Consider the following 26,463-nt stretch of genomic DNA (forward strand, 5'->3'; position numbering starts at 1 on the left):
AGATGGCTGGATGGCATCACCGACTCGATGCACATGAGTTTGGGTGAACTCCAGGAATTGGTGATGGACAGGGAGGCCCAGCGTGCTATGATTCATGGGGTTGCAAAGAGTCGGACACAACTGAGCCACTGAACTTAATTATTGTTTAAATAAATGATATTTGTCACTGCTCAGTGACAAACACAGCCAATCATACACCCTCATGCAAAAAGTAAGCAACTTTTGAATTACTTTTGTATTGCTAATAAAAGAAATCCACATTTTTGGCTAATTGGCTATAACTTGCAATTGCACAGGCCTCCCTGGTGGCTCAGACCGTAAGGAAACCTCCTGCAATGCAGGAGACCCGGGTTCAATCCCTGGGTCAGGAAGATCCCCTGGAAAAGGGGATGGCAACCCACTCCAGTATTACTGCCTAGAAAATCCCATGGACAGAGGAGCCTGGTGGGCTACAGTGCATGGGGTCACAAAGAGTCGGACACAACTGAGTGACTAACACACATACAACTGCACATTGTAATTGACATTCCTTACAAATGTGCACAGTATAGGTGCACATTTCGGTATTTCTGATCCTGGGGCTTACTGTTGATACAGTTACCTCTTACCTAGATAAGCAAACTGAGCCCCTAAGAAGTGATGCACTGGCCCAAGGTCATGCAGCTCATCTGAGTATTATCCTTCTAGGTGATCAAAGACAAATAGCCTTTTTCTCTGTATGGCCATCACTTCTCTCACTAATACAGTACCAGGTACATAGTAGGCTATCAACACATGTTTTTGAAATGAGTGCACTAGCCAATGTAATATTAAATTTCAAACTTTATATGCAAGCCATTTTCCTGAACTTGTGGACTATTTGTTTTATCAGCTGTGATTTTATACTTTTCTGTAGTTCACTGAATTTTCATGAACCCTTTTGACAAATGTTACCAGTAGTTAGGGTTTATAAACCAATGTATCAGCTGTTCTAAATTAAAAATTAAGATTATCAATTTGCTTAGTTTTTGCTGCACCTGTCCTACTGGTAGTGCCATTTCTCTCTCTGCTCTTCCCCCTTAGCCAGAAAGAACTTCCAGCTCACTTGAACAGATTGCCATCCCTCCCACAAATAAGCACGGCCTTACACATTTGGCAGCATTGAAAAGACTCCCTTCAAAAAGCCGAGTTAGAAGCTTCTTCCAGAACTCCTGTGAGTTAGTGGTGTGTTTGCTACAGCAGACTTTTTATCATTGTCTTCATTAAACCTGGTCCTTGTCTGGTAGGAAGGAGTGGAGAGAACCGTTCTTTCATAGACTTCATCAATGGCTTATTAAAGCCACTCATTTATACTAATCAGCATACAGATTAGGGCTCATCTGGGTGGCTTGTGCCCAGGTGGTGAGTGAGCAGATTCACCCTTTATTTGGCCACTGCTGCTGCTCCCCATGTTCTTCAGAGATTGCTTCTCCACTGAGGCTGCCAGCCTGGAAGCTCTGGCCAGGTACTGAGGACTGAATCCACCTGGAACCAGATTGCTTACACCCAGTTTGTAAATGATGAAGTGCTTTACAAATGTTAGATATTACTGGCCTCTATGGGAGAGCACTCATCCTTTACCAGTCCTCCTGTACTTTACCTTGGTGATATAAGTAAATCTTTCATCTTTAAAAGCATCTCTCAAATACTTTGTGCTCCATTTGAATGAAGAGGAATGAAGTGTGAAACTAATGGCTCTGATTACTGTTAGCAGGCTATTTGGCATCCTTTACCTATAAAAGTATTTTTCCATAAAATGTTTTCACTGACAATATAATTTCTGTGGCTTAAAAAATAATTCTTGACAATATCCCTTCAAATGCCAGAGCTCTTTGAAAAGGACGTATTTGCACCAAGTCCATCTTTTGTTCCTCCCAAGAATGAATTCTCCCTCCAGGGTGTTTTACCTTTGCTACCGCTTCATGCTTTGCTATTTGTTCCTAGGGGCTGGGGGAGGAATGCAATAAATTTGTGCATAATTAATGCCATGAGCACGGCAGATGCATGCACACACATGACTGTTTCCTTTGCTAGCAGCTGTTAAGAGTACTAAAGGCTGAGGGGCTGTGTGTTCATTTGCTTCCCAGATAGCATGATGGATCATACATTGTCCTGTCATTCCAAACTGTAGTAAAAAAAAAAAAAAAAAATCATTAAAATAACCTTCCAGTGCAAGATTTTGAAAGATATAAACTCTTTATAAATTATAAAGATTATAAATAGATTATAAGACTATTATAAATAGTCTCCACAGTTTTAATATACCAAGCAGATTAAGTACATAGCGACCTTTTTAAAGTGAATTAAAATACAATTATACCACCTTCTTACATAAACTCAGATAGCTTATGATGGCTTAAGTTTCAGTTGAGCCACATCAGTTTAGAATTAACATTTTTCCAAAGATGTGGTTGCATTTTACTTTAAATTTAGGATAGGCACTCCTTTGCTGAAACCAAAGTGGTCTGGTTTACTAGTGAAACATCTACAACTCTGTTGAGTCTGTTCCATCTGTCAAATGCTAACTGACAGTACTCCTGAATCACATTTATTGAGAAGGGCACAAGTTGTCTGCACAGAATGCTTATCACCAGTTCCTGATCTTATTTTTGCGAATCCAGGGACTTTCCATTGCTCTATTCCATAAATCAATTTGTGGACACAGCTTAGCTTGAAGCCTTTCTGAGGCTAAAGCAGGGTGTGCTTCCTCCTGTCCCTCTGCCTTAGAAGTAGGTTTTCTGTTGTATCTGATTATAAAGGCAAGATATATAAAGGGGGGAGAATATGTAATACATTATATAGTAAGTGATTATAAATTTAAGCAAATTAGAAAAGTTGAAAAAATTTTAATTAAAAATGTCTAGAATCTTACCACTTACAGATTATATTATTATTATTTTGTTGTATCAGACTTTTCTCAGCATACATAAACATTGATTGAGCTGATTTTTTTTAAAAGAATACCTGTCATGTTATTTTATTTTGTAACCAGCTTTTCTTTTTCTTTTCCTTAAGAATATGTTACCGACATCTTTGTAGAGCAGTGAGTGAGGATGGCACCTCCTACTTCTCTCAATTTCTAATTTTTAAGATGACAATTTTATTATAGCTTAGGGCATAATAATCACAACACTTTAGTTTTTCAGTTGAAAAAATTGTTGAATTGTGGTTACCCTTACCAAAAGATAAAGAATGAAGCAATTACATATTCCCCTGCAACTGGTAAAATTTGTCCCGTGAATTAACCATTTAACAAAGCCATTCCAAAGATCACTTATATCGGATCTGTAATTGTGCTAAGGTTCAGCTGCATCTAAAAAATACCTAATCTTTAATCTTCGGTGAGAGAATAGTGATTAAAATGGGAAAAGATCAACATTTTGCTTGAGAACAGCAATTTGATGTCCACTTCATTTCTTATGCAGCCTTCTCCCTGGTAGCCAAAAACAAGGTGGCAGGAGAAACCAGCTCATAACACTGACATGGGTAATGGTTACGACTTCTGGTTCACTGAGATCTAAGGCGTTACTTAGAAGATTGGAAGATAGTGTATGACATTGCTGCAGAGTCAGACTTAAACACATGACACAATCCATTTTTGTGCAAAAAGCAGTTTTGCATCTGCCTGTACAGGTAAGCTATTCTGCTGTTCTCACAACTTCTAGAAATGTAGAAATGAAGAAACATGTTTCCTATTTGCTTACTCTGTAGGCAGTAATAAACTCTCTAAAGTTTATTATAAAATAAACTTTATATTATTGATAATGACAGTCATATAATCTGAAATGATGATTCAAAAAACTGTAAGTCAGTGTTACAGAGACCTCTGATTTTGGTTAAAATAGTCTTTTCATGTGTTCAGTTGTTGAATTAAAACCCACTTTCTTCCCAAATATCTGGGTACTCTTTAATCTTGGTTTCCATGCTGTGCCTTTCATCTGTCTAACTTATATTGTACACTCCCTGAGACTATGTTCCAGATTCCCTTCTAAGTGCTCTACATACTTACTCATTAGAGAAGGAAGGAAGCAATATGGTCAATTATGCCATTATTGTTTGTTGCAACTTTGCACTTAAACCTGTTATTGTTCTGAATTCAATATATATAAGTTATTTCCAAGTATTAGAGCCCTTCAAGACCAGAATTTAGCAGTATGACCTTTAATTGACCCAACTAGGACTTCTTTGCCAGTTGGTGGAGTGGGCTGCCAGTCATTATAGTTTAAAAAATGGAAATGACTTAAAGTGGTTTAAAAAATAGAAATAGTTTCATTATAATTTCAGATATTAGAACCAAGAGGGATTGGGTACAAAAAGTTTCACAAAGGAAGTGATCATTAAAGTTTAGTTGGAGGGAAACGTCCATGTGAAGAGAACAGATTAAAAATAATATCATGAACAAAGATGTCTCATCAGTTTACAAAAAAAGCAGTTTTCAAATTAATTTCTTCATTATAAATACTAAGATTTGCATTTCTAAACTCAGGATTTTAGAACTGGAAGAAACTTAAAGGAATTATGTTTTGCAGCTGCCGCTCCCCCCCCCCCCCATTTAATAGTTGAGGAAAACCAAGATTCAGAGAAATAATTGATTTGCCCCAAATCTCACAATGAAATTGGTAGTTAACGCCTTGCAGTAAAATATAGATCTTCTCCCTTGTAGTGTTTTGCTTTATTTCATTACAGCTCTCTAATCTGTTGGGCTTCTGAGGGTGGCTAACTTCGGGGGTCTTTTTAGCCTATCTTTTTCTAATAGAAAGTATTTGTTTGCCCCACCTATCCTCCTCTGCCCAAGGGCTTGGAACAGTAGCCCTTGAATCCTTCTTAGGGTCACTTCTATCTAAAGCACCAAAGTGTGGCAGTTAGGCTGTAGGTTCTTCTCTGACTATCATTATTCTTGCTACTGTAAATTTTAGATAGGTTGCCTAAACAAATCATTCCTCAAGAATCTGAGGCAGGAGTTGGGGGTGGAGGGGAGAGCTCATTAAGCAAGTGCCTTTTTAAAAAATTATTTACTTAACTTATGGCTGTGCTATGTCTTTGCTGCTACATGGTCAGTGGCTTCTCTTGTTGCAGAGCATGGGCTTCAGTAGTTGTGGTGCCTGGGCTCAGTAGTTGTGGCTCCTGGGTTAGAGCACAGGCTCAATAGTTGTGGCACATGGGCTTAGTTGCTGCATGGCATTTGGGATCTTCCCAGATCAGGGATTGAACCCATGTCTCCTGTATTGGCAGGTGGATTCTTTACCACTGAGCCACCAGAGAAGCCCCAGGTGCCTTCTTATATTTAAGTACAGTAAATATCTAAACAGGTGAATGCCTATAGTAGTAAGCCATGTAATGAACAAAAAAGATCGGATCATTAAATGTTCTTATTAACATATATATGGGCTGATAGCCCTATCATCTTCCTAGAAATATTTGTGATTCTAAAGGAGAATGGTACACATCTCTTTGGGGTATAATTTTAAAACTAAACATTTCAAGCAGTGGAAAGATACTTAAGTGTGTGCTGGATAAGTCACTTTTGTCTGGGACACAAGCAGCTCCCTTAGGCTATTCTGCTTTTTATACTCTCCTACCTTCCTGGACTTGTTAACCCAAGCGAGTCCAAAGTTTTTTCTTTGATGGCTGTTTTTGGCAATGAAGGTATTATATTCTGCTTAAGCAAGGATGGTCATTTGGAAGTACAGGTCACTTATAAATTATAAATTTGTAAATACAGGTATATTTGCTAATTGCATTAACAGAAAAAGAATCAGAAAATAAAATGTTTTTGTTGCTTCCTGGTCTGGAATTTCAGAAAGTAAGGGAACACAACTCTGGTTATCCAAAACCAGGTCCACTGTTAAAATTAGTGTCAGAGTTTCTTTTTGTAAATCCCTCTTCACTTTACCAGTGCTGATCTCAGACCTCAAACTGTTTCAAAACCATAACATTCTTAGTGACTGATTGATCTGTATTATGTGTCCAGCCATCAGAGGGACCTTGGGATGTTGCTTGTGTAAACTGTAATCCAATCTGATGCTGTGCATTTAGTTACAGTCTTTCATAGACCTATTGGCGATACTCTATCCTCCTGGATTTGAGAGCAGAGCTTATCTGATACCTTCAGGGGGAAAAAAATCCATTCATTTTTCTCTTTTCCGCACTTAAATAACTCAACACATCTGGTAACACTGTAGGATCATTGTCCTTGTAGTTCCTCTGCAGCTTATATTGCTACAATATTTCTTAAGTATTTGGTTACCTAAAGGGCAATGCGATTGAAAAAAAAAAAAAAAAAGACTTTGTATAGGTCTTACAAATTAACCCATCTGCAGAGCTAGAAAAAAATATCCCTTTAATCAGCAAAATTTCCGTATTAGCAGCCTTGTGTGTGTTATGCAGGATGAATGTAAATATAAATTTGGAGATAAATGCTTATGTGTTAAAATTTTAAAGCATACCTTTCTACAAATTAATGTCATTTACCTCTAAGAAAATGTTTATTAAATCCAAGGTACCTGAGGTTGAAGTATCTTGTTGTTTGAGTCTGTATCCTTTGGCTTAATAATGTCTTCAATTACAAGAATGATAAAAGCTGAAACAAAATACTTTAATTCAATCAGAACTAAGCTAAATTTTAGGAAGCCAAGAGTGGGAATTTGATATAAGACTGCATAACATAGAGAGCTAAATATACAAGATAATAAGACTTGGTAAGAAACAGATAGGGTTTCCTTGAGAATTGTGTGAAATGGCTGCATTGAACATTATAATAAATACCACTATTTTATCCTCTTGAATTATGATGGTTTATGCAAACAACTCTAAATTGTACAGTAGTTCCAAGGAGACCATTTACTGTTTTCTGCTTCTTTTTCATTCTGGAACAAGTTCAAAGCTTTTGATTTTGTTTGATTTTTTAAATAGTCTAAGCCTTGAAAATAATACAGTTTAGAGGAATACAATTTTACTATTACAGTTCTATTAAAATTTTCAGTGTTGTAGTACATTTGACCCAAGGGCCCTATACCAAATATATCCACAGCACATTTTTAGTGCAACAGAATGAACACATTAGAAAGGTTAACTGTTCTTTTGCTTTTCTTTCTGTGTTAAGCATGAAAATTGGCATTGTGATGGCTCCCAGAATGGGGATATTGAAAAAGTATCCACCTGACCAAAACAAACATTCAGAAAATAAATTGGGTTCAGATTTTATTCATTGTCTGAAATTTAAACTTATGTTCAATATGACTGTTACTGGTCTTTCACATATTAGTTAAATGCTATGCTTGTAAGATTTTTTTTTGTTTGAATTGTGACTGGAAAAATTGGATCACAGCTCTAATATCCAGGTGGACAATGCCATTTGCCAGGATTTTTGTGCATAATCCCCCCTTTTTTTTCTATCAAACACAATACTCCCTTGCAACTGAGCCTCCTGAGGCAGTCTGAGGTAAAAATGGGGATACATTGTTTAAATTCTTCTGATTTTTTTCTTGTTTTCTGTTTTTTAGGTTGTGGAACTTTTAGCAAGTGCTCTTATGGATTTGGTACAAGGAGTATACTATGAAAATTCTACTTTAGCAAAGGTAAGGATTTGGTACTCATTATAAAATGTTAGATTAAAATCCCTCATGGCAGAACTAGAATTGAGCGAAAATGTCATTCTTGTTTTGTGTTTAGATTAGTGTTTTGGCTACAAATTCATGGCCATACGCTTAGTACGTAGCAGATTTAGCCAATTAAAACAACCTCTTATCCTCTGGCTGGATTCACAGTCTGCTCCGTCTGCAGCAGCCCAGTAGACACCAGGATGCTTCTGGCTGGCAGGTAGCACTGTCAGTAAGGCAGACAGGCTGGAGAAGCAGCTCATGGTGAGGTGCTGGACCCAGGCTTTCCTCGGAGGAAGAGGCTTTGCATGTCCCAAAAGTGTGGATGTGATCCCAAGAAGGTGACTGTTGGGGGCATAAGAGAGGAATGTCTTTTATATCCAAGATCTAGAATTTACTGCACTATTAGATTCTCTATGATAAGATGTAGAGTGATTGCACAGTTGGATTATTTTGATTAATTTTATAGATCTAGAATTAAGGTTTTTTGACTCATTTAGCAGGACATCTCAAAAAGGGTTATGTTTTATTTCCTTAAAATGCAGTTATTTCATTTCAGCAGGATATTGAATGTGAAGCAATTGCTTCATTGACCACCACCATCATTTAACATGTTATATGCTATTATAAGGGACTCCTTTATTAGTGTTTCATTATTCTAACTTCTTTAGCTTTCTGCATTAGCAAGATTCCACTCACTAAAATTAGAAAAAATATGCATGTATGCACATCTTAAGCTTTTTGACATTTCCATCTGAAAAAAAGAAAGATAAATTTTACTGGAAGTGAAACATAGGGCATGAGCAACCTGGATATGAAATTTTAAATTTAAAAGTATAACCCAGGGATTCTGGATGGCTCAGAGAGTGGTTAGTGAAATATGAAGAATGGTATCTTGAACATCTGCTAACATTTGGTTCAGGGAACACAGTTCCTGGCAGGCATATCTTAACTTCACCTATGTAGCATAGTGCTGTGTGATGACTGGCAGGATATATGACCACAGTAGACCCCATTTGCTGTGTTTTTCAAAAACATACCATGGTTCTCTGCCACAGCTGAGGGTAAATAGCAGTTTGTAAAATGGAGGAACCTGGTCTAGTTCCACTCATAAAAAGATACCTCATATAAAGTATGAGGAAGATGATGGTAGGTAAACACATAATGGGCATCCCTGGTGGCTCAGTGGTAAAGCATCCACCTGCCAATGCAGGAGACCTGGGATTGAGCCCTGGGTTGGGAAGATACCCTGGAGAAGGAAATAGCAACCCACTCTAGCAATCTTGCTTGGAAAATCCCATGGACAGAGGACCCTGGCAGGCTTCAGTCCACTGGGTCGAACAGTGTCCGACACAACTTAGCAACTAAACAACAACAAGCACATAACACTATGGTAAGTAATTCATGAGTGTCTTCCTTGAAGTCTTCACAGTAATCCTGCTAGCAGAGACTACTGCTCTGCCCACTTTACATCTGTGAAAACTGAGGCTTAGAAAAGATTAATGTGCCCATAGTCATACAACTTGCCAGTTGAGATTTGAACTTAAGAACTCAGCTCTTAACCTCTCATCCTGTACCTTAATGAAACGTGATCTGCGAGCATGCCTCTGCCATACCTGAGATCCCACCATATATGATGATTGCAGTGACCTCTTCTGGCAGTTTTGGAGAAGGAAATGGCAACCCACTCCAGTATTCTTGCCTGGAAAATTCCATAGACAGAGAAGCCTGGCGGGCTGCAGTCCATGGGGTCACAAGGAGTCAGACATGACTGAGAGCATTGTTTTCTGGCAGCATTGTTTTTCCCCTGGGATATTTCTTAGGTGTTTATTGGGATTCCCTGGTGGCTCAGATGATAAAGCGTCTGCCTGCAATGCAGGAGACCCAGGTTCCATCCCCGGGTTGGGAAGATCCCCTGGAGAAGGAAATGGCAACCCACTCCAGTACTCTTGCCTAGAAAATTCCATGGATGGAGGTGTTTATTAGGTTGGTGCAAAACTAATTATGGTTTTTGCATTGTCGAAATTTGCTGTTTGTTATTGAATATGTTCTTAAATAAATGTGATTATGTTATATATCGGGCTTCCCTAATGGCTCAGCTGGTAAAGAATCCGCCTGCAATGTAGGAGACCTGGGTTTGATTCCTGGGTTTGGAAAAACCCCTGGAGTAGGGAACGGCTACCCACTCCAGTATTCTGGCCTAGAGAATTCCATGGGCTGTATAGTCCATGGGGTCACAAAGAGTCGGACACGACTGAGCAACTTTCACTCACTCACTCATGTTATACATCATTTTAATGCACATTTCTTGCTTTATATGTTTTTGCTAATGACTTATTACTTGCTACTTATTTTATATTTAATTTAGACTGTGGAAATGATGTTAGACAAAAAGCAAATTCTAGCCGTTTTCTTATTTGAATTCCAAATGGCTTGGTTGTAAAGCAGCAGAGATCATTTGCAGCTTCCTTGGTGGCTTAGAGGGTAAAGCATCCGCCTGCAATGCAGGAGACCTGGGTTCAATCCCTGAGTCGGGAAGATCCCCTGGAGAAGGAAATGGCAACCCACTCCAGTACTGTTGCCTGGAAAATCCCATGGACAGAGGAGCCTGTGAGGCTTCAGTCCATGGTGTGGCAAAGAGTCGGACACGACTGAGCGACTTCACTTCACTTCAGCACATCTGGTCCAGGAACTGCTAATGAACATACAGTGCACTGGAGGTTCAAGAAGTTTTGCAAAGGAGACAAGAGCTTTGAAGATGAGGATCGCAGTAGCCAGCCTTTGGAAGTTGACAACAACTGAGAGCGATCGTTGAAGCTGATTCTCTTACAACTACACGAGAAGTAGCCAAAGAACTCTACGTATGCCATTCTATGATCATTCGGCATTTGAAGCAAATTGGAAAAGTGAAAAAGCTCTGTAAGTGGGTAGCTCATGAACTGACTGCAAATCAAAAAAATTGTTCTTTTGAAGTGTCATCTTTTCTTCTTTTACACAACAACGAACCATTTCTTGATCGGATTGTGACGGGCAAAGAAAAGTGGATTTTATATGACAACCAGTGACGACCAGCTCAGTGGTTGGACCGAGAGGAAGCTCCAAAGCACCTCCCAAAGCCAAACTTGAACCAAAAAAAGTTCATGGTCACTATTTGATGGTCTGCTGCCTGTCTGATCCACTACAGCTATCTGAATCTTGGAGACACCATTACATCTGAGAAGTATGCTCAGCAAATCGATGAGATGCACAAAAAACTGCAATACCTGCAACTGGCATTGGTCAACAGAATCAGCCTAGTTCTTCTCCACGACAGTGCCTGACCGCATATCACACATTCAACACTTCAAAAGTTGAACAAATTGGACCACAAAGTTTTGCCTCATCCGCCACATTCACCTGCCCTCTTGCCAACCAGCTACCATTTCTTCGTGTGTCTCAACAACTTTTTGCAGGGAAAACGCTTCCACCACCAGAAAGCAGAAATTGCTTTCCAAGAGTTCATCGAATCCCAAAGCATAGATTTTTATGCTACAGGAACAAACTTATTTCTTGTTGGCAAAATTGTGTTGATTGTAATGGTTCCTATTTTGATTAATAAAGCTGTGTTTGAACCTAGTTATAATGACTCAAAATTCATGGTCCGAAACTGCGATTACACTTGCACCAACCTAATAGTTCCATATAAGATATTAATGTTTTATAGTTAAATATCTGTTACGTTTTAAGTGAAAATGATTGTTGATTTTAAGGTTCTTGACTTATTTACTCTTACCATTTGTCCACTATAGTTGCTACAGTTTATTAATAACTTTGTGAACATCTGTTAAATACTTTCTATATTTCAGGCAGACCTACTAGCAACAACAATAATAAATGCTTAGCACTTTACAGTTTGCTTAGACTTTCTTTCTACATAATCACCTATGAAAACGGTACCATTTGTCGGTATACCCATTTTATAGAGGAAAAAGTCTAAGATTCAGAGATGACAAATGCCAGGAAAGCATAGTGTCTGGAAATGGTTAACACATGTTTGACAGTGACATGATCCGAACCCAGGTTTTTTTGACTCCAAGTCCCATATAATCTCTTTCTTCCTGGGAAAGAGAAGAGAGGTAGCAACAAAGTCCTTGACGAACCACCTGTTAGTAGGCACCAGTTGCTGACTTTGATTATCTAGTAAATTTTACTCAGAAGACTCTAGCAATGCTTTGTCATCTGCCCTCTTTCCCTGCTACCTTCCCAGACACTTCAGAATTTTTTTAAGCAGTTACATTTCTGAATATAGCCAAACCATTTAAAGAGCTGTTCTTTTTTTATAACGGAAACAAAAATGCATAGTTGAACTGAAGCAGTAGAAGTCCTTCTTGATGCCTCCATTTGCTCTCTAGGACCAATTTAGGTTAACCACATTTCCCTTCCTAACCAGAAAAATTCTGGGTTTTTTAGCCCCCTTCTGAGTGTGCTTTCCATTGCAGTGGCTCTTCAGAATTTGGTTTTTCTAACTTGGCCCAGGAGTCACTTCCGAGGCAGAGAGAGCACTGCCCCACATGGAGTGCCTTCAGGGTTTTCATGTTCTGACACGATTGGGAAGCGGCCACAAGTGGAGGTCATGTGGAAAGTGAGTTGCACAACCTCCTCGCCTGGGGCCAATTCGTACACAAAAGAATTGCTTTGTGATTTAAAATGAGCTGCAAACCATTTCATCTCTCCAGGGATAAGAGGATACAATAGTGGTCTGTTTTCTCCCTCCTTAGTGCTCCTTTCTTAGTGCAGTGATGAAGAAGCCGGGTAGTACAAAAATAGCTTTCTATGTAGTAGTATCTCTGACTAGAGTAGATGCATTAAAACAAATGGAGGGGAGTTGTAACTAAATATGTTAAAAATCACCTTCTCTGGAAGTTTGTAGAGTAATTACCTAATCCTCCTTAAAACTATGAAAATTTATGTAACTTATGTTAGTAATGCTTAACAGATTGTATGTAAATTGGGATTCAGTGTTATTTAGAAAATTCATCCTTGTGCTATCCTTTGCAAATAACATTTTTATTTTTGTATTTTTGCTAGTTTGTGAGCCATTTCTTCCTTGCAATAAAAATTAGTCATTGTGCTTTTTTTAGTGTTTATATCTTCCTTCCCTTTACCTGTTTTTTCTTTTCTTGTTAACTAATTAAACAAAGAAGCACATCAGATTTAAAAATACACTTTAAATGGTCATTTGCCATGCTAAAAGTTCCCTCGTTGACATTCTATTCATATTATTCACTGTGCATACTAAATATTTTATCAGATCAGATCAGATCAGTAGCTCAGTCGTGTCCGACTCTTTGGGACCCCATGAATCGCAGCACGCCAGGCCTCCCTGTCCATCACCAACTCCCAGAGTTCACTCAGACTCACGTTCATCGAGTCATTGATGCCATCCAGCCATCTCATCCTCTGTCGTCCCCTTCTCCTCCTACCCCCAATCCCTCCCAGCATCAGAGTCTTTTCCAATGAGTCAACTCTTCGCATGAGGTGGCCAAAGGACTGGAGTTTCAGCTTTAGCATCATTCCTTCCAAAGAAATCCCAGGGCTGATCTCCTTGAGAATGGACTGGTTGGATCTCCTTGCAGTCCAAGGGACTCTCAAGAGTCTTCTCCAACACCACACTTCAAAAGCATCAATTCTTCGGCACTCAGCTTTCTTCACAGTCCAACTCTCACATCCATACATGACCACAGGAAAAACCATAGCCTTGACTAGATGAACCTTTTTTGGCAAAGTAATGTCTCTGCTTTTGAATATGCTATCTAGGTTGGTCATACCTTTCCTTCCAAGGAGTAAGCGTCTTTTAATTTCATGGCTGCAGTCACCATCTGTAGTGATTTTGGAGCCCCCAAAAATAAAGTCTGACACTGTTTCCACTGTTTCCCCATCTATTTCCCATGAAGTGATGGGACCAGATGCCATGATCTTCATTTTCTGAATGTTGAACTTTAAGCCAACTTTTTCACTCTCCTCTTTCACTTTCATCAAGAGGCTTTTGAGTTTCTCTTCACTTTCTGCCATAAGGGTGGTGTCATCTGCATATCTGAGGTCATTGATATTTCTCCCGGCAATCTTGATTCCAGCTTGTGTTTCTTCCAGTCCAGCATTTCTCATGATGTACTCTGCATATAAGTTAAATAAACAGGGTGACAATATACAGCCTTGACGAACTCCTTTTCCTATTTGGAACCAGTCTGTTGTTCCATGTCCAGTTCTAACTGTTGCTTCCTCACCTGCATACATAAAGTTGCTTTGAATCCATAGGCCATTATATCTAAAATCTTTTTAACACAATTATGTTATTATTATAACTTAGTTTCTAATTACAAAAGTAAATACGTGTTCATTAACTAAAAATTGACAGCACAGAAAAAGGTCGAAGAAAATAAAAATTATTTTATATAAGCCATCCCCCGGAAATGAATCATGATTACATTCTTAGTGTGTTTCCTTCTAGCTTTCATTCTGTATTCCTCCCATTTTTTTTTAATTTCTCCCATTTTTGAGTTATTATTGTATATATAATTTTTTCATTCTGATTTACTCCCCAGGATAGTCATTTTTGTTACTAAAAGTCTTCAAAATATCTAATGGCTATTTAATATTTCTTCATTACTTTCACTCATATACTGTACTATAATTTACTGAACCATTCCACAGTTTTTGGACACTTACTGTTTCCTTTCCTTTTTTTTTTTTTTTACTAATGTAAACGATATTATGATGAACATTTTAGTGTATATAACTTTGCTCTATTTCATACTGTTTGCTAAAAAAGTTCTGAAACTCACATTCTTGAATTAAAAAGTAAGAATATTTTTAGTATATCCCTATGCAGAGAAGGACTACTGTCCTTAAAAAAAACCCTGCTTGTAAGGTTAGCCCTTGGCTAGCATCTGGAAACTTGGATTTTAGAAATGTTTCCCCCATTCTCTAACTGATAAGGGCAGTTCACTGTACCTAAACAGTCTCTGCCAACAGTATGGTTTATATTGATCACCTACTTTCCTTCTGGGAGTCTAGAATTTTGATACATGCTAGGCAGAGCATACCTACATTGCCAGCTCCAACCAAAACCCTGAAGTCACCAGTGAATATACCTGCTAGACAGCATTTCACGTGTGTTTTCATATGTGTTAATTCTTGGAGTAATTAATCACATCTTTTGTGACTCTACCGGAAGAGGAAGAATTCTTAACACCTCATACCTGGCTTCCTCCAGTCTTCATCTCATGCACCTTTTTCCTTTGCTGGTTTTACTTTGTATCCTTTTGGTGTAATAAACCATACCTGTGAGTTCAACTATATGCTGAGTCCTGTGTATCCTCCTAACAAATCATCAAACCTGGGAGTGATCTTAGGAACCCCAACACTGTCTTTTTCTGATTTTTTATTGTTTATTTCCCATCCACTCCTGCTCCCTCCTTAGAAATCTAATTAAGGTCCTCTGCAAGGCATGTGTCTTCAATTTCTATTGCTGTTGAAATGGGGAACAGCAGACTTCTTCCCTATTTTCAGAGGTTTAGTCACTAAATCATGTCCAACTCTTTTGGGACCCCATGGACCGTAGCTTGCCAGGCTCCTCTGTCCATGGGATTTCCCAGACGAGAATACTGGAGTGGGTCACCAGTTTCCTTCTCCAGGGGATCTTCCCAACCCAGGGATCAAACTTGTGTCTCCTGAGTTGCAGGTGGATTCTTTACCATTGAGCCACTAGGGAAGCCGAGAGAGGGTTTTAAAGCGAATCAAATTCTCAACTGATTTTAACACTATCGCTGAAATAGTAAAGATCCATTCTTTTTTTTTTTTCTAAACACATTGTATTTTCAGAAGATTATTGTTTTATGAGGAATATCATTATTTTGTGGGGCAAGATAACTTCTGTCCGCTTACTTGTTTTATCTTTATGTTTATCTTATTTTGATTCTTGTGCAACTTTCAAGTAAAACATGGAAATAAGCTATTTCAGTCCACTAGGAAGTTGTACATTATCTCTTACTTGCAAAAGCCTATGCCACCATCTAATATATAATACAGAGATAAACAAGCTAAGTTTTCGCCATTGAAAACCATAACAGGATGAAAATGTGAACAAAAATTTTATCTGTTTGGGAAAAATCAGAAAAAATATTAAGATCATGATACTTTTGACAAGCATTTAAGTATCTTTCATATTTACCCACATAGTTAATATCTACAGTGCTTTTCATTTCTTTATGTTGATCCCAATTTCCATGTGGTATTTTTTTTTTTTCCTAAAAGATGTATTTTAACACTACTTATAGTGCAGGCCTGCTGGTGATTAATTCTTTCTTTTGTGTGTCTGAAAAAGTCTACTTCAACACTGCTTTTGAAAGATATGTTCACTGGATATAGAATTCAAGATTGATAATTTCTTTTTCTTTCAGTGTTGTAAAGGTATTGGTTCATTGTGTTTTCACTTAATTGTTTCCAAAGCTGCTGTTATCTTTGTTCTTCTGTACATAACGTGTGTAAATTTCTCTGGCTGTTTTTCTGATTTTCTTTTTACCACTGTTTTTGAGCAATTGGATTATAATGCCTTGTGTCATTTTTATTTTTATTTTCGTGTTTCTTGTGTCTGTGGTCCTTTGAGCTTCTTGGTTCTGGTGACTTTATTTTTTTAATCAAATTTTGAAAATTTTTGGTCATTTTATCTTAAAATATTTTTTGATCTTTCCTTCTTTCTCCTCTATCATAGGGACTCCACTACATGAGTAATAGACTGCTTGAAGTTATCACAGAGTCCGCTATGCTGTATTTTTTTTTTTTGTTCCCCTGTAATTTTCTTTTTGTGTTTCATTTTACATAGTTTCTGTTGGTATGCATTCAAGTTCACCAGTTCTTCCATGCTTCTGCTTAACAATTTGTTGTAGCTCCCAGACCACATGGAAAATATTTTACTGTCCCTATCTACTAATTCTATCATCTGTGTCATTTCTAAGTTGATTTCAATTCACTTATTTTATTCCTCATTATGTGTTGCTATTTTCCTCCCCATTTGTTTTTTCTTGCATGCTTGGTTATTTTTGATTGGCTGCCAGACAATGTGAATTTTATTGTTTGATGCTAGACATTTTTGTGTCTCTATGAATATTCCTGAAGTTTCTTCTGGAATGCAGTTAAGTTACTGGAAACAGGTTGATACTTTCAGGTCCTACCTTTAAGCTTTTAGAGGATCAGAGTAACATTTAGTCTAACATTTTTCCCGCTGCTAAGGCAAACCCTTAGCAGAGTAGCCTACTGATACTCTGTGAATTGTTTTCCCACTCCAGCTGATGGGAGCAGGAGCTATTTTTTCCCCCCACACTTTGTAGTTTCTTTGCACCCGTTGGCAATACTCGGCTTGTTATTCAGTTGCTCAGTCATGTCCGACTCTTTGTGACCCCATGGACTGCAGCACGCCAGGCTTCCCTGTCCTTTATCATCTCCTGGAACTTGCTCAAACTCATGTCCATTGAGTCAGTGATGTGATCCAACCATCTTGTCCATTGTCATCCCCTTTTCCTTCTGCCTTCAGTCTTTCCCAGCATCAGGGTCTTTTCCAATGAGTCAGCTCTTCGCATCAGGTGGCCAAAGTATTGGAGTTTCAGCTTCACCATCAGTCCTTCCAATGAATATTCAAGACTGCTTTCCTTTAGGATGGACTGGTTGGATCTCCTTATAGTCCAAAGCACTCTCAAGAGTCTTCTCCAACACCACAACTTGAAAGCATCAGTTCTTTGGTGGTCAGCCTTCTTTATGGTCCAGCTCTCACATCCATACATGACTATTGGAAAAACCATAGTTTTGACTCTACAGACCTTTGTTGGCAAAGTAATGTCTCTGCTTTTTAATATGTTGTCTAGTTTGATCATAGCTTTTCTTCCAAGGAGCAAGGATCTTTTAATTTAATGGCTGCAGTCACCATCTGCAGTGATCTTGGAGCCCAAGAAAATAAAGTCTGTCACTGTTTCCACTGTTACCCCATCTGTTTGCCATGAAGTGATGGGACTGGATGCCATGATCTTAGTTTTTGAATGTTGAGTTCTAAGCCAACTTTTTCACTCTCCTCATCCACCTTCATTAAGAGGATCTTTAGTTCCTCTTTGCTTTCTGCCATAAGGGTGATATCATCTGCATATCTGAGGTTATTGATATTTCTCCTAGCAATCTTGATTCCAGCTTGTGCTTCATCCAGCCCAGCGTCTCCCATGATGTACTCTGAATAGAAGTTAAATAAACAATATACAGCCTTAACGTGCTCGTTTCCCAATTTAGAACCACTCCGATGTTCTGTCCCCTGTTGTATGTTGCTATTGACCTGTATACAGGTTTCTCAGGAGGCAGGTAAGGTGGTCTGGTATTCCTGTCTCTTGAAGAATTTTTCCACGGTTTGTAGTGATCCATACAGTCAAAGGGTTTAGCGCAATCAATGAAACCGAAGTAGATACCCTTCTGGATTCTCTTGCTTTTTCTATGATCCAACAGATGTTGACAGTTTGTCTCTGGTTCCTCTGCCTTTTCTAAATCCAACTTGAATATATGGAAGTTCTCAGTTCATGTACTGTTGAAGCTTAGATTGGAGAATTTTGAGCATTGCTTTGCTAACATGTGAAATGAGTGCAATTGTGTGGTAGTTTGAACATTTTTTGGCATTGTCTTTCTTTGGGTTTGGAATGAAAACTGACCTTTTTCAGTCCCATGGTCACTGCTGAGTTTTCCAAATGTGCTGACATATTTTGTGCAGCACTTTAACAGCATCATCTTTTAGGTTGTGAAATAGCTCAACTGGAATTCCGTCACTCCACTAGCTTTGTTTGTAGTGATGCTTCCTCAGGCCCACTTGACTTTGCATTCCAGGATGTCTGGTTCTAGATCAATGATCACACCATCGTGGTTATCTGGGTCATGAAGATCTTTTTTATATAGTTCTTCTATGTATTCTTTCCACCTCTTCTTAATATCTTCTGCTTCTTTTAGGTCCATACCATTTCTGTCCTTTATTGTGCCCATCCTTAAATGAGATGTTCCCTTAGTATCTCTGATTTTCTTGAAGAGATCTCTAGTCTTTCCCATTTTACTGTTTGCCTCTATTTCTTTGCATTGATCATTGAGGAAGGCTTTCCTATCTCTCCTTGCTGTTCTTGGGAACTCTGCATTCAGATGGGTATATATTTTCTCTTCTCCTTTGCTTTCCCTTCTCTTCTTTTCTCAGCTATTTGTAAGGCCTCCTCAGAAAACCATTTTGCCTTTTTGCATTTCTTTTTCTTGGGGATGGTTTTGATCACTGCCTCCTGTATAATGTCACGAACCTCTGTTCATAGTTCTTCAGACACTCTATCAGAGCTAATTTCTTGAATCTATTTGTCTCTTTCATTGTATAATCATAAGGGATATGATTTAGGTCATACCTGAATGGTCTAGTGGTTTTCTCTACTTTCTTCAATTTATGTCTGAATTTTGCAATAAGGAGTTCATGATCAGAGCCACAGTCAGCTCCCAGTCTTGTTTTTGCTGGCTGTATAGAGCTTCTCCATCTTGGCTACAAAGAATATAATCAGTCTGATTTTGGTATTGACCATCTGGTGATGTCCATGTGTAGAGTCTTCTCTTGTGTTGTTTTAAGAGCGTGTTTGCTATGACCAGTGCATTCTTTTGGCAAAACTCTGTTAGCCTTTGCCCTGCTTCATTTTGTACTCCAAGGCCAATCTTGCCTGTTACTTCAGCTATCTCTTGACTTCCTACTTTTGCATTCCAGTCCCCTATGATGAAAAGGGCACCTTATTGGCTGTTCATTTTAGAAGGTCATGTAAGTCTTCACAGAACTGTTCAACTTCAGCTTCTTTGGCGTTAGTGATTGGGGCACAGACTTGGATTACTGTGATATTGAATGGTTTGCCTTGGAAATGAACAGAGATCATTCTGTTATTTTTAAGATTGCACCCACTTACTGCAGTTTGGGCTCTTCTGTTGACTATGAGGCTACTCTATTTCTTCTAAGGGATTCTTGCCCACAGTAGTAGATATAATGGTCTTCTGAATTAAATTTGCCCATTCAAGTCCATTTTAGTTCACTGATTCCAAAAATGTCAATGTTCACTCTTGCTATCTCCTGTTTGACCACTTCCTGTTTACCTTGATTCATGGGCCTAATCTTCTAGGTTCCTACGCTATATTGTTCTTTACAGCATTGGACTTTACTTTCACCACCAGACACATCCACACCTGAGCATTGTTTCTGCTTTGGCTCAGCCTCTTCATTCCTTCTGGAACTGTTTCTCTGCTCTTCTACAGTAGCATATTGGGCACCTACCAACCTGGGGAGTTCATCTTTCAGTGTCATATCTCTTTGTCTTTTCATACTGTTCATGGGGTTCTCAAGGCAAGAATGTTGAAATTATTTGCCATTCCCTTCTCCAGTGGATGACATTTTGTCAGAACTCTCCACCATGACCTGTCTGTCTTGGGTGGCCATGCATGGCATGGCTCATATTGGGTTAGACAAGGCTGTGATCCATGCAGTCATTTTGCTTCATTGTCTGTGACTGTGGTTTTCATTCTCTCTGCTCTCTGATGGATGAGGTTAAGAGGCTTGTGGAAGCTTCCTGATGGGAGGGACTCGCTGTGGGGTAAACTGTGTCTTGCTCTGGTGGGCAGGGCCATGCTCAGGAAATCATTATTCCAATTTTCTGTTGATGGGTGGAGCTGTCTTCCCTCCCTGTAGTTTGGCCTGAGGTCAAACTGTGATAGGGTTAATGGAGGTAATGGTAACCTCCATCAAAAGGACTTAGGCCAGCACACTGAGGCTCCCAGGACTGTTTATTCAGTGCCCCTGATGGTCAACCTCCGCCTCTGCCAGAGACTCATGGACACTCACAGACAAGTCTGGCTCAGTCTCTTGTAGGATCACTGCTCCTTTGTCCTGGGTCCTGGTGTGCTCAAGGTTTTGTTTGTACCTTCCAAGAGTCTGTTTCCCCAGTCCTGTGGAAGTTCTATAGTCAAATCCCACTGCCCTTCAAAGTCAAATTCCCTGGAGGTTCTCAGTCCCTTTGCTAGATCCCCAGGTTGGGAAATCTGTTGTGGGCCCTAGAACTTTTGCAAAAGTGTGGGAACTTCTTTGGTATAATTATTCTCCACTTTGTGGGTTGTCTGCTCAGCAGCTCTTCATTGGGGCTAATGGCGACCTCCTCCAAGAGGACTTATGCCACACGCTGTGCCTCTCAGGTGTGCTGTAGCCAGAGCCCCTGTGTCTGCGGCAGGCCAGTGCTGACCTGTGCCTCTGCAGGAGACACTCAAACACTCAAAGGCAGGTGTGGCTTAGTCTCGCGGGGGTCACTGCTCCTGTCCCTGGGTCCTGTGCACACAAGGGTTTTGTTTGTGCCCTCTGAGCATCTCTGGTGGGTATGAGGTTTGTTTCCAAACACAGTTTAGCCCCTCCTACCATCTTTCTGGGGCTTCACCTTTGCCCCTGGACATGGGATATCTTTTTTTGGTGGGATCCAATATTCTCCCGTTGATGCTTGTTCAGCAGCTAGTTGTGATTTTGGTGTTCTTGCAGGAGAAGATGAGCGCACATCCTTTTACTCCACCATCTTGGTTAAATGCTTGGCTAAAGAACTGTATTAGGCCATTTTGAGGAAGTGCTTATTAGTAAACTTCAATTGCTACTATATCTACAACAGCACACTGAGTGCTACTAGAACACTCAAAACAAAGCTACCACAAAAAACACACAGATGCTCTTGGCGATCTGATGATACATATGTGTGTGTGTGTTAGTCACTCAGTTGTGTCCAACTCTTTGCAACCCCATGGACTATAGCCTGCCAGACTCCTCTGTCTGTGGAATTCTCCAGGCAAGAATACTGGAGTGGGTAGCCATTCCATTTTCCAGGAGATCTTCCCATCCCAGGGATTGAACCCAGGTCTCCTGCATTGCATGCAGATTCTTTACCATCTGAGCCACCAGGTAAGGCCTGCTTGAATTGCAGCTATATCTACAACAGCACACTAAGTGCTACCAGAACACTCAAAGTTACAACAAAAATGGACATATGCTCTTGGGAATCTGATGATACCTATAGATCAGAGAAGAAACATGTGCATGGAACCACTGGAGAGCAATTTACCCAGAAGACCACACATCAAATTATGATACAGGCTAAATGTATAGGTGAATGTACAACATCAGGAATGAAGAGTATTTCAGGGGAAGCTTCTTGGAGGAGCTAATTTTCTTTTAACTAGAGTCTTAGGAGGTAGAGTAGAAATGAATTAACAGAAGTTGTTGAGGTTTGTTGGGATCAGAGCATTATCTGGGAGATTGAAAATAAACATTATTTGTTTATTCATTCATTTAACATCATCTTTGAGCATCTTCCAGATGGGCAGCCATTAGCAATATAAGTGTTCAGTGAATAAGACATCTTTGTTCTCATGGAGCGTACATCTTTGTAGAAAGGCCAACTGTAAACAATCACATAAATAAATGAACAAGAGAAATAGCTGATACTGCACAGCATAGAACTAAAAAGAGAGATGCGATAGTTAAGGATTGAGGGAATTACTTTAAAGTGAATGTTCATAGAAGTCCTCTCTGAGGAAATAATTTTAAACTGAGATCTTAATGACAAAAAGCAGCTAGCTGAATGAAAAAAAAATAACAAAAAATAGGGGAAAGTGTTCCAAGAAGAGGAAGCAGCTTAGGAAAAGGCCTTAGAGAGGAATGAGCTTAATGTATCCAGAAAATAGAAAGTAGGCCCACTCAGCTGAAACATGGTGGATGAACAGTAGAGTGGTTGGAGGTAAGTTTAGAGAGGCAGACAGGTATTATGAAAATATATGTGGCTCAATTATGAAGGTACTTTGAACACAGATTCAGAGGAACTGAGAAGAGAAGAGAGAACTTATAATTTTGTTTTAGGTTACCTAGTTATTTTCAAGGTCTGCTCATTCAGCAAGTGCATAATGAGTACCCATTATTCACTAGCAGCTGTGCTGGACAAATCAGATGCTTATGTTTTGAAAGCTGAGATGGAGACAAAGCTATTGTCAGAGCTGGAGCAAAGGGCTTTTGCTAGGGATGGCTGATAGTTTTAAGAGGAGTCAATGAATGAATGAATGGATCCTGAACATGTGTATTGAGGAGTTTGGATTTAAAATGGTAAATAGAAGGAAAGTATCATTGGATCTTACACAAGAGAAGATCTTTGATAAAGATTATTTTAAGAGATTTCCCTAGTGGCACAGTGGCTCTGACTCTGCACCCCCAATGCAGTGGGCTCTGGTTGGATCCCTGGTCAGGGAACTAGGTCCTACATACCACAACTAAAAGTTCACATACCTCAAATAAAAAAAAAAAGATGTTCATGCTAAATAAAATTTGAAGATCCCGGGTGCCATAATTAAGACCTGGCATAGCCACATAAATAAATTATTAAAAGAATAAATATTAAGAAAATAAGCTACAGTTTTTTATAAAAAGATTATTTAGAAGCTGTGAATAAGGTAAATTGGAAGCCAAAGCAATCAGAAGCAGAGATACCATCTGGAACAGTGTTGAAATAACACAGGTATGAAGTAAAAGACAAGATTGTTGGCAGTAGAAACAAGCATAGGGCAAGGGGCCCAGGAATTCCGCAGGTATCCTATCTCTCAGTTTATAAAGTGATTTGCAATTTATGTCTCCTGTTTTATTATTCCCTTGCTATGTATTTTGTGGAATTGAGTTAATGTTCACCATCTTTTAGCCTATTGTTCAACGATCACAGTACTTATTTTGCTGCTAAAAACTCTCTAAACAACATTTTCCCATAAAATGTATTGCATTGCACAAAAATATATTTTAATAAATAATAGACAATAATTAGAAATATAGGATATTTGTACAGGAGTCTCTTTGTCTACAAAATAGAGTATTTTTAGTCTTTCATGAGAAGCCCCATGCTACCACCCAGCTGGGCCATTCCTGACCACAGACCTTCTGAAACATAATGTGTTCATTATTGTTTTAAGCCACTAAGTTTGAGATAATTTATTATGCAGCAGTAGGTAACTAATATATGCATTCAGACTAGAGATCTCTTTAAGAAAATTAGAGATACCAAGGGAACATTTCATGCAACAGTGGGCACAACAAAGGACAGAAACGGCAAGGACCTTAGAGAGGCAGAGATGAAGAAGAGGTGGCAAGAATACACAGAGGAACTGTACAAAAAAGGTCTTAATGACCTGGATAACCACACTGGTGTGGTCATTCAACTCGAACTAGACATCCTGGAGTGTGAAGTCAAGTGGACCTTAGGAAGCATTACTACAAACAAAGCTAGTAGAGCTGATGGAGTTCCAGCTGAGCTATTTTAAATCCCAAAAGATGATGTTGTTAAAGTGCTACACTCAGTATGCCAGCAAATTTGGAAAACTCAGGAATGGCCACAGGATTGGAAAAGGTCAGTTTTCATTCCAATCTCAAAGAAGGGCAATGCCAAAGAATGTTCCAACTACCTTACTATTGTGCTTATATCACATACTAGCAAGGTAATGCTCAAAATCCTTCAAGCTAGGCTTCAACAGTACGTGAACTGGGAATTTCCACATATACAAGCTGGATTTAGAAAAGGCAGACGAACCAGAGATCAAACTGCCACCATCTGTTGGATCATAGAAAAAGCAAGAGAAATCCAGAAAAACATCTACTTCAGCTTCATTGACTGTGCTGAAATCAAAAGTCTTTGACTGTGTGGATCACAACAAACTGGAAAATGTTTATGGGAATACCAGACCACCTTATCTGCCTCCTGTGAAACCTGTATGCAGGTCAAGAAGCAACAGTTAGAACTGAGCATGAACAATGGACTGGTTCAAATTGAGAAAGGAGTATTTCAAGGCTGTATATTTTCACCCTGGTTATTTAACTTCTATGCAGAGTACATTATGCGAAATGCTGGGCTAGATGACTCACAAGCTGGAATCAAGATTGCCTGGAGAAATATCAACAACCTCAGATATGCAAATGATAGCACCTTAATGACAGAAACTGAAGAGGATATAAAGAGCCTCTTGATGAAAGTGAAAGAGGAGAGTAAAAAAGCTGGCTTAAAACAGCATTCAAAAAACTAAGATCATGGCGTCTGGTCCCATCATTTCATGGGAAGTAGATGAGAAAAATAGAAACAGTGACAGACTTTTTTTCTTGGTCTCCAAAATCATTGCAGATGGTGATTGCAGCCATGAAATTAAAAGGCGCTTGTTCCTTGAAAGAAAAGCTATGACCAACCTAGACAGCATATTAAAAGCAGAGACATTACTTTGCTGACAAAGGTTCATAAAGTCAAAGCTATGGTATTTTCCAGTATTAAATGTCCTGATGTGAGAATTGGACCATAAAGAAGGCTGAGCACCAAAGAATTTATACTTTCAAACTGTGGTGCTGGAGAAGAGTCCCTTGGACAGCAGGGAGATCAAACCAGTCAACCCTAAAGGAAACCAACCCTGAATATTCATTGGAAGGTCTGATGCTGGAACTGAAGCTCCAATACTTAGGTCACCTGATGCAAAGAGCCCACTGTTGGAAAACCTTGATGCTGGGAAAGATTGAAGGCAGGATGAGAAGGCAAAGGCACCAGAGGATGAGATGGTTGGATGGCATCACTGACTCAACGAACATGAGTTTGAGCAAACTCTGGGAAATAATAAAGAACAGGGAAGCCTGCCTTGCTGCGTTTCATGGGGTCACAAAGAGTTGGACACAACTTAGTGAATGAACAACAACATATACATCTATGTCTTTGCCATGTAATTGTGATGCATTTGGGTAGGGTGTTCTTACACTTAGCCCTTTACCTCTGATTTGCTTTGGCCAATAGGAGGCTCTCTTGAGCCTCTGCCATTGCCATAAGAAAAACATATCCTGGCTAGACTGCTGGTCCAAGAAGAATGAGAAACATTTGGAGCAGACCAGATGTCTCCAGCCAGTCCAGAGACATGCAGTGAGAAGCAGAGCCACTGGTCTAAATTAACTGAATCCCAGCTGATCCACAGACACATGAGCAATAATAAATGATTATTGTTTAAGGCCACTGAGTCTGGGGTAGCTTTTCTAATAGTAAACTGGAGTCAGATAGAGTCAGAGGAGCCATGGGAACCTGAAGGTCTAGGCTAAGCCAGTAAGTAGGCTTCTAGCCTGAGGACCGAAGCCTTACTTTCTAGGGGCTAGGACTCACTTAGTAACTGGAAAGCCAATATCCCCCTGGCTAGCAAGAGAAGAGGCTTGGTATTTGGAGTTGCAGGAAATTCATATCAAGACTGTTCATGAAACACCTATAGTGGGGTTTTTTTGTATTCTTTTCCTGAAGTTTCCCTAGTATATTCTCTTATAAAAAAAATTTGCACAATCACCACAGATAGTCATTGCAAAATCTGCACCTTCTTTTTGCCAGCACCAACTTTCTTCAGTCTGTTTTTATGTTTTCAGTTTTCTTGAGATCTTTTTCTTCTCATTAAGACCATGTCTTACAAGTCTGTGTTTGGCTTCATGAATTTTAAATCAGACTGAAGCCAGGTGTCTTGCCACTACCAAAAAGGGTTTTTTTAATCCAAATTCAAAGATGATATCAAGTGTGGTACATTTGGGCAAGCTTTCCCCAAATTTCTATCTAAGGCACTGAGGATGAAAGTCATCAGTGATCATTTGTTTCCACTGAAGTAGCTTATTGGTCATGTAGTTCCTGGTTGGGACATTTACCATGTTGTTCATGATGATAATTAATCCTTAGGCAGTCAGAGAGGACTACAGTGTTTTCTGTGGAGAGATTATTGT

General features: G+C 39.2%; 1 protein-coding gene across 5 annotated transcripts in view; it reads left to right on the forward strand.

Annotated features, from left to right (window-relative positions):
* Positions 1-26,463, forward strand: part of PDSS2 (decaprenyl diphosphate synthase subunit 2) — a 280,931-nt gene that overhangs the window by 172,440 nt on the left and 82,028 nt on the right. For all 5 annotated transcript variants that reach the window (XM_055535288.1, XM_055535291.1, XM_055535290.1 and 2 more), the window contains one exon: positions 7,521-7,595. In XM_055535288.1, the coding sequence (XP_055391263.1) occupies positions 7,521-7,595 (75 nt within the window). The remainder of the gene's footprint in view (positions 1-7,520; positions 7,596-26,463) is intronic.

This window comes from Bubalus kerabau, chromosome 9 (genome assembly GCF_029407905.1).
Source record: "Bubalus kerabau isolate K-KA32 ecotype Philippines breed swamp buffalo chromosome 9, PCC_UOA_SB_1v2, whole genome shotgun sequence".
NCBI lineage: Eukaryota > Metazoa > Chordata > Mammalia > Artiodactyla > Bovidae > Bubalus > Bubalus kerabau.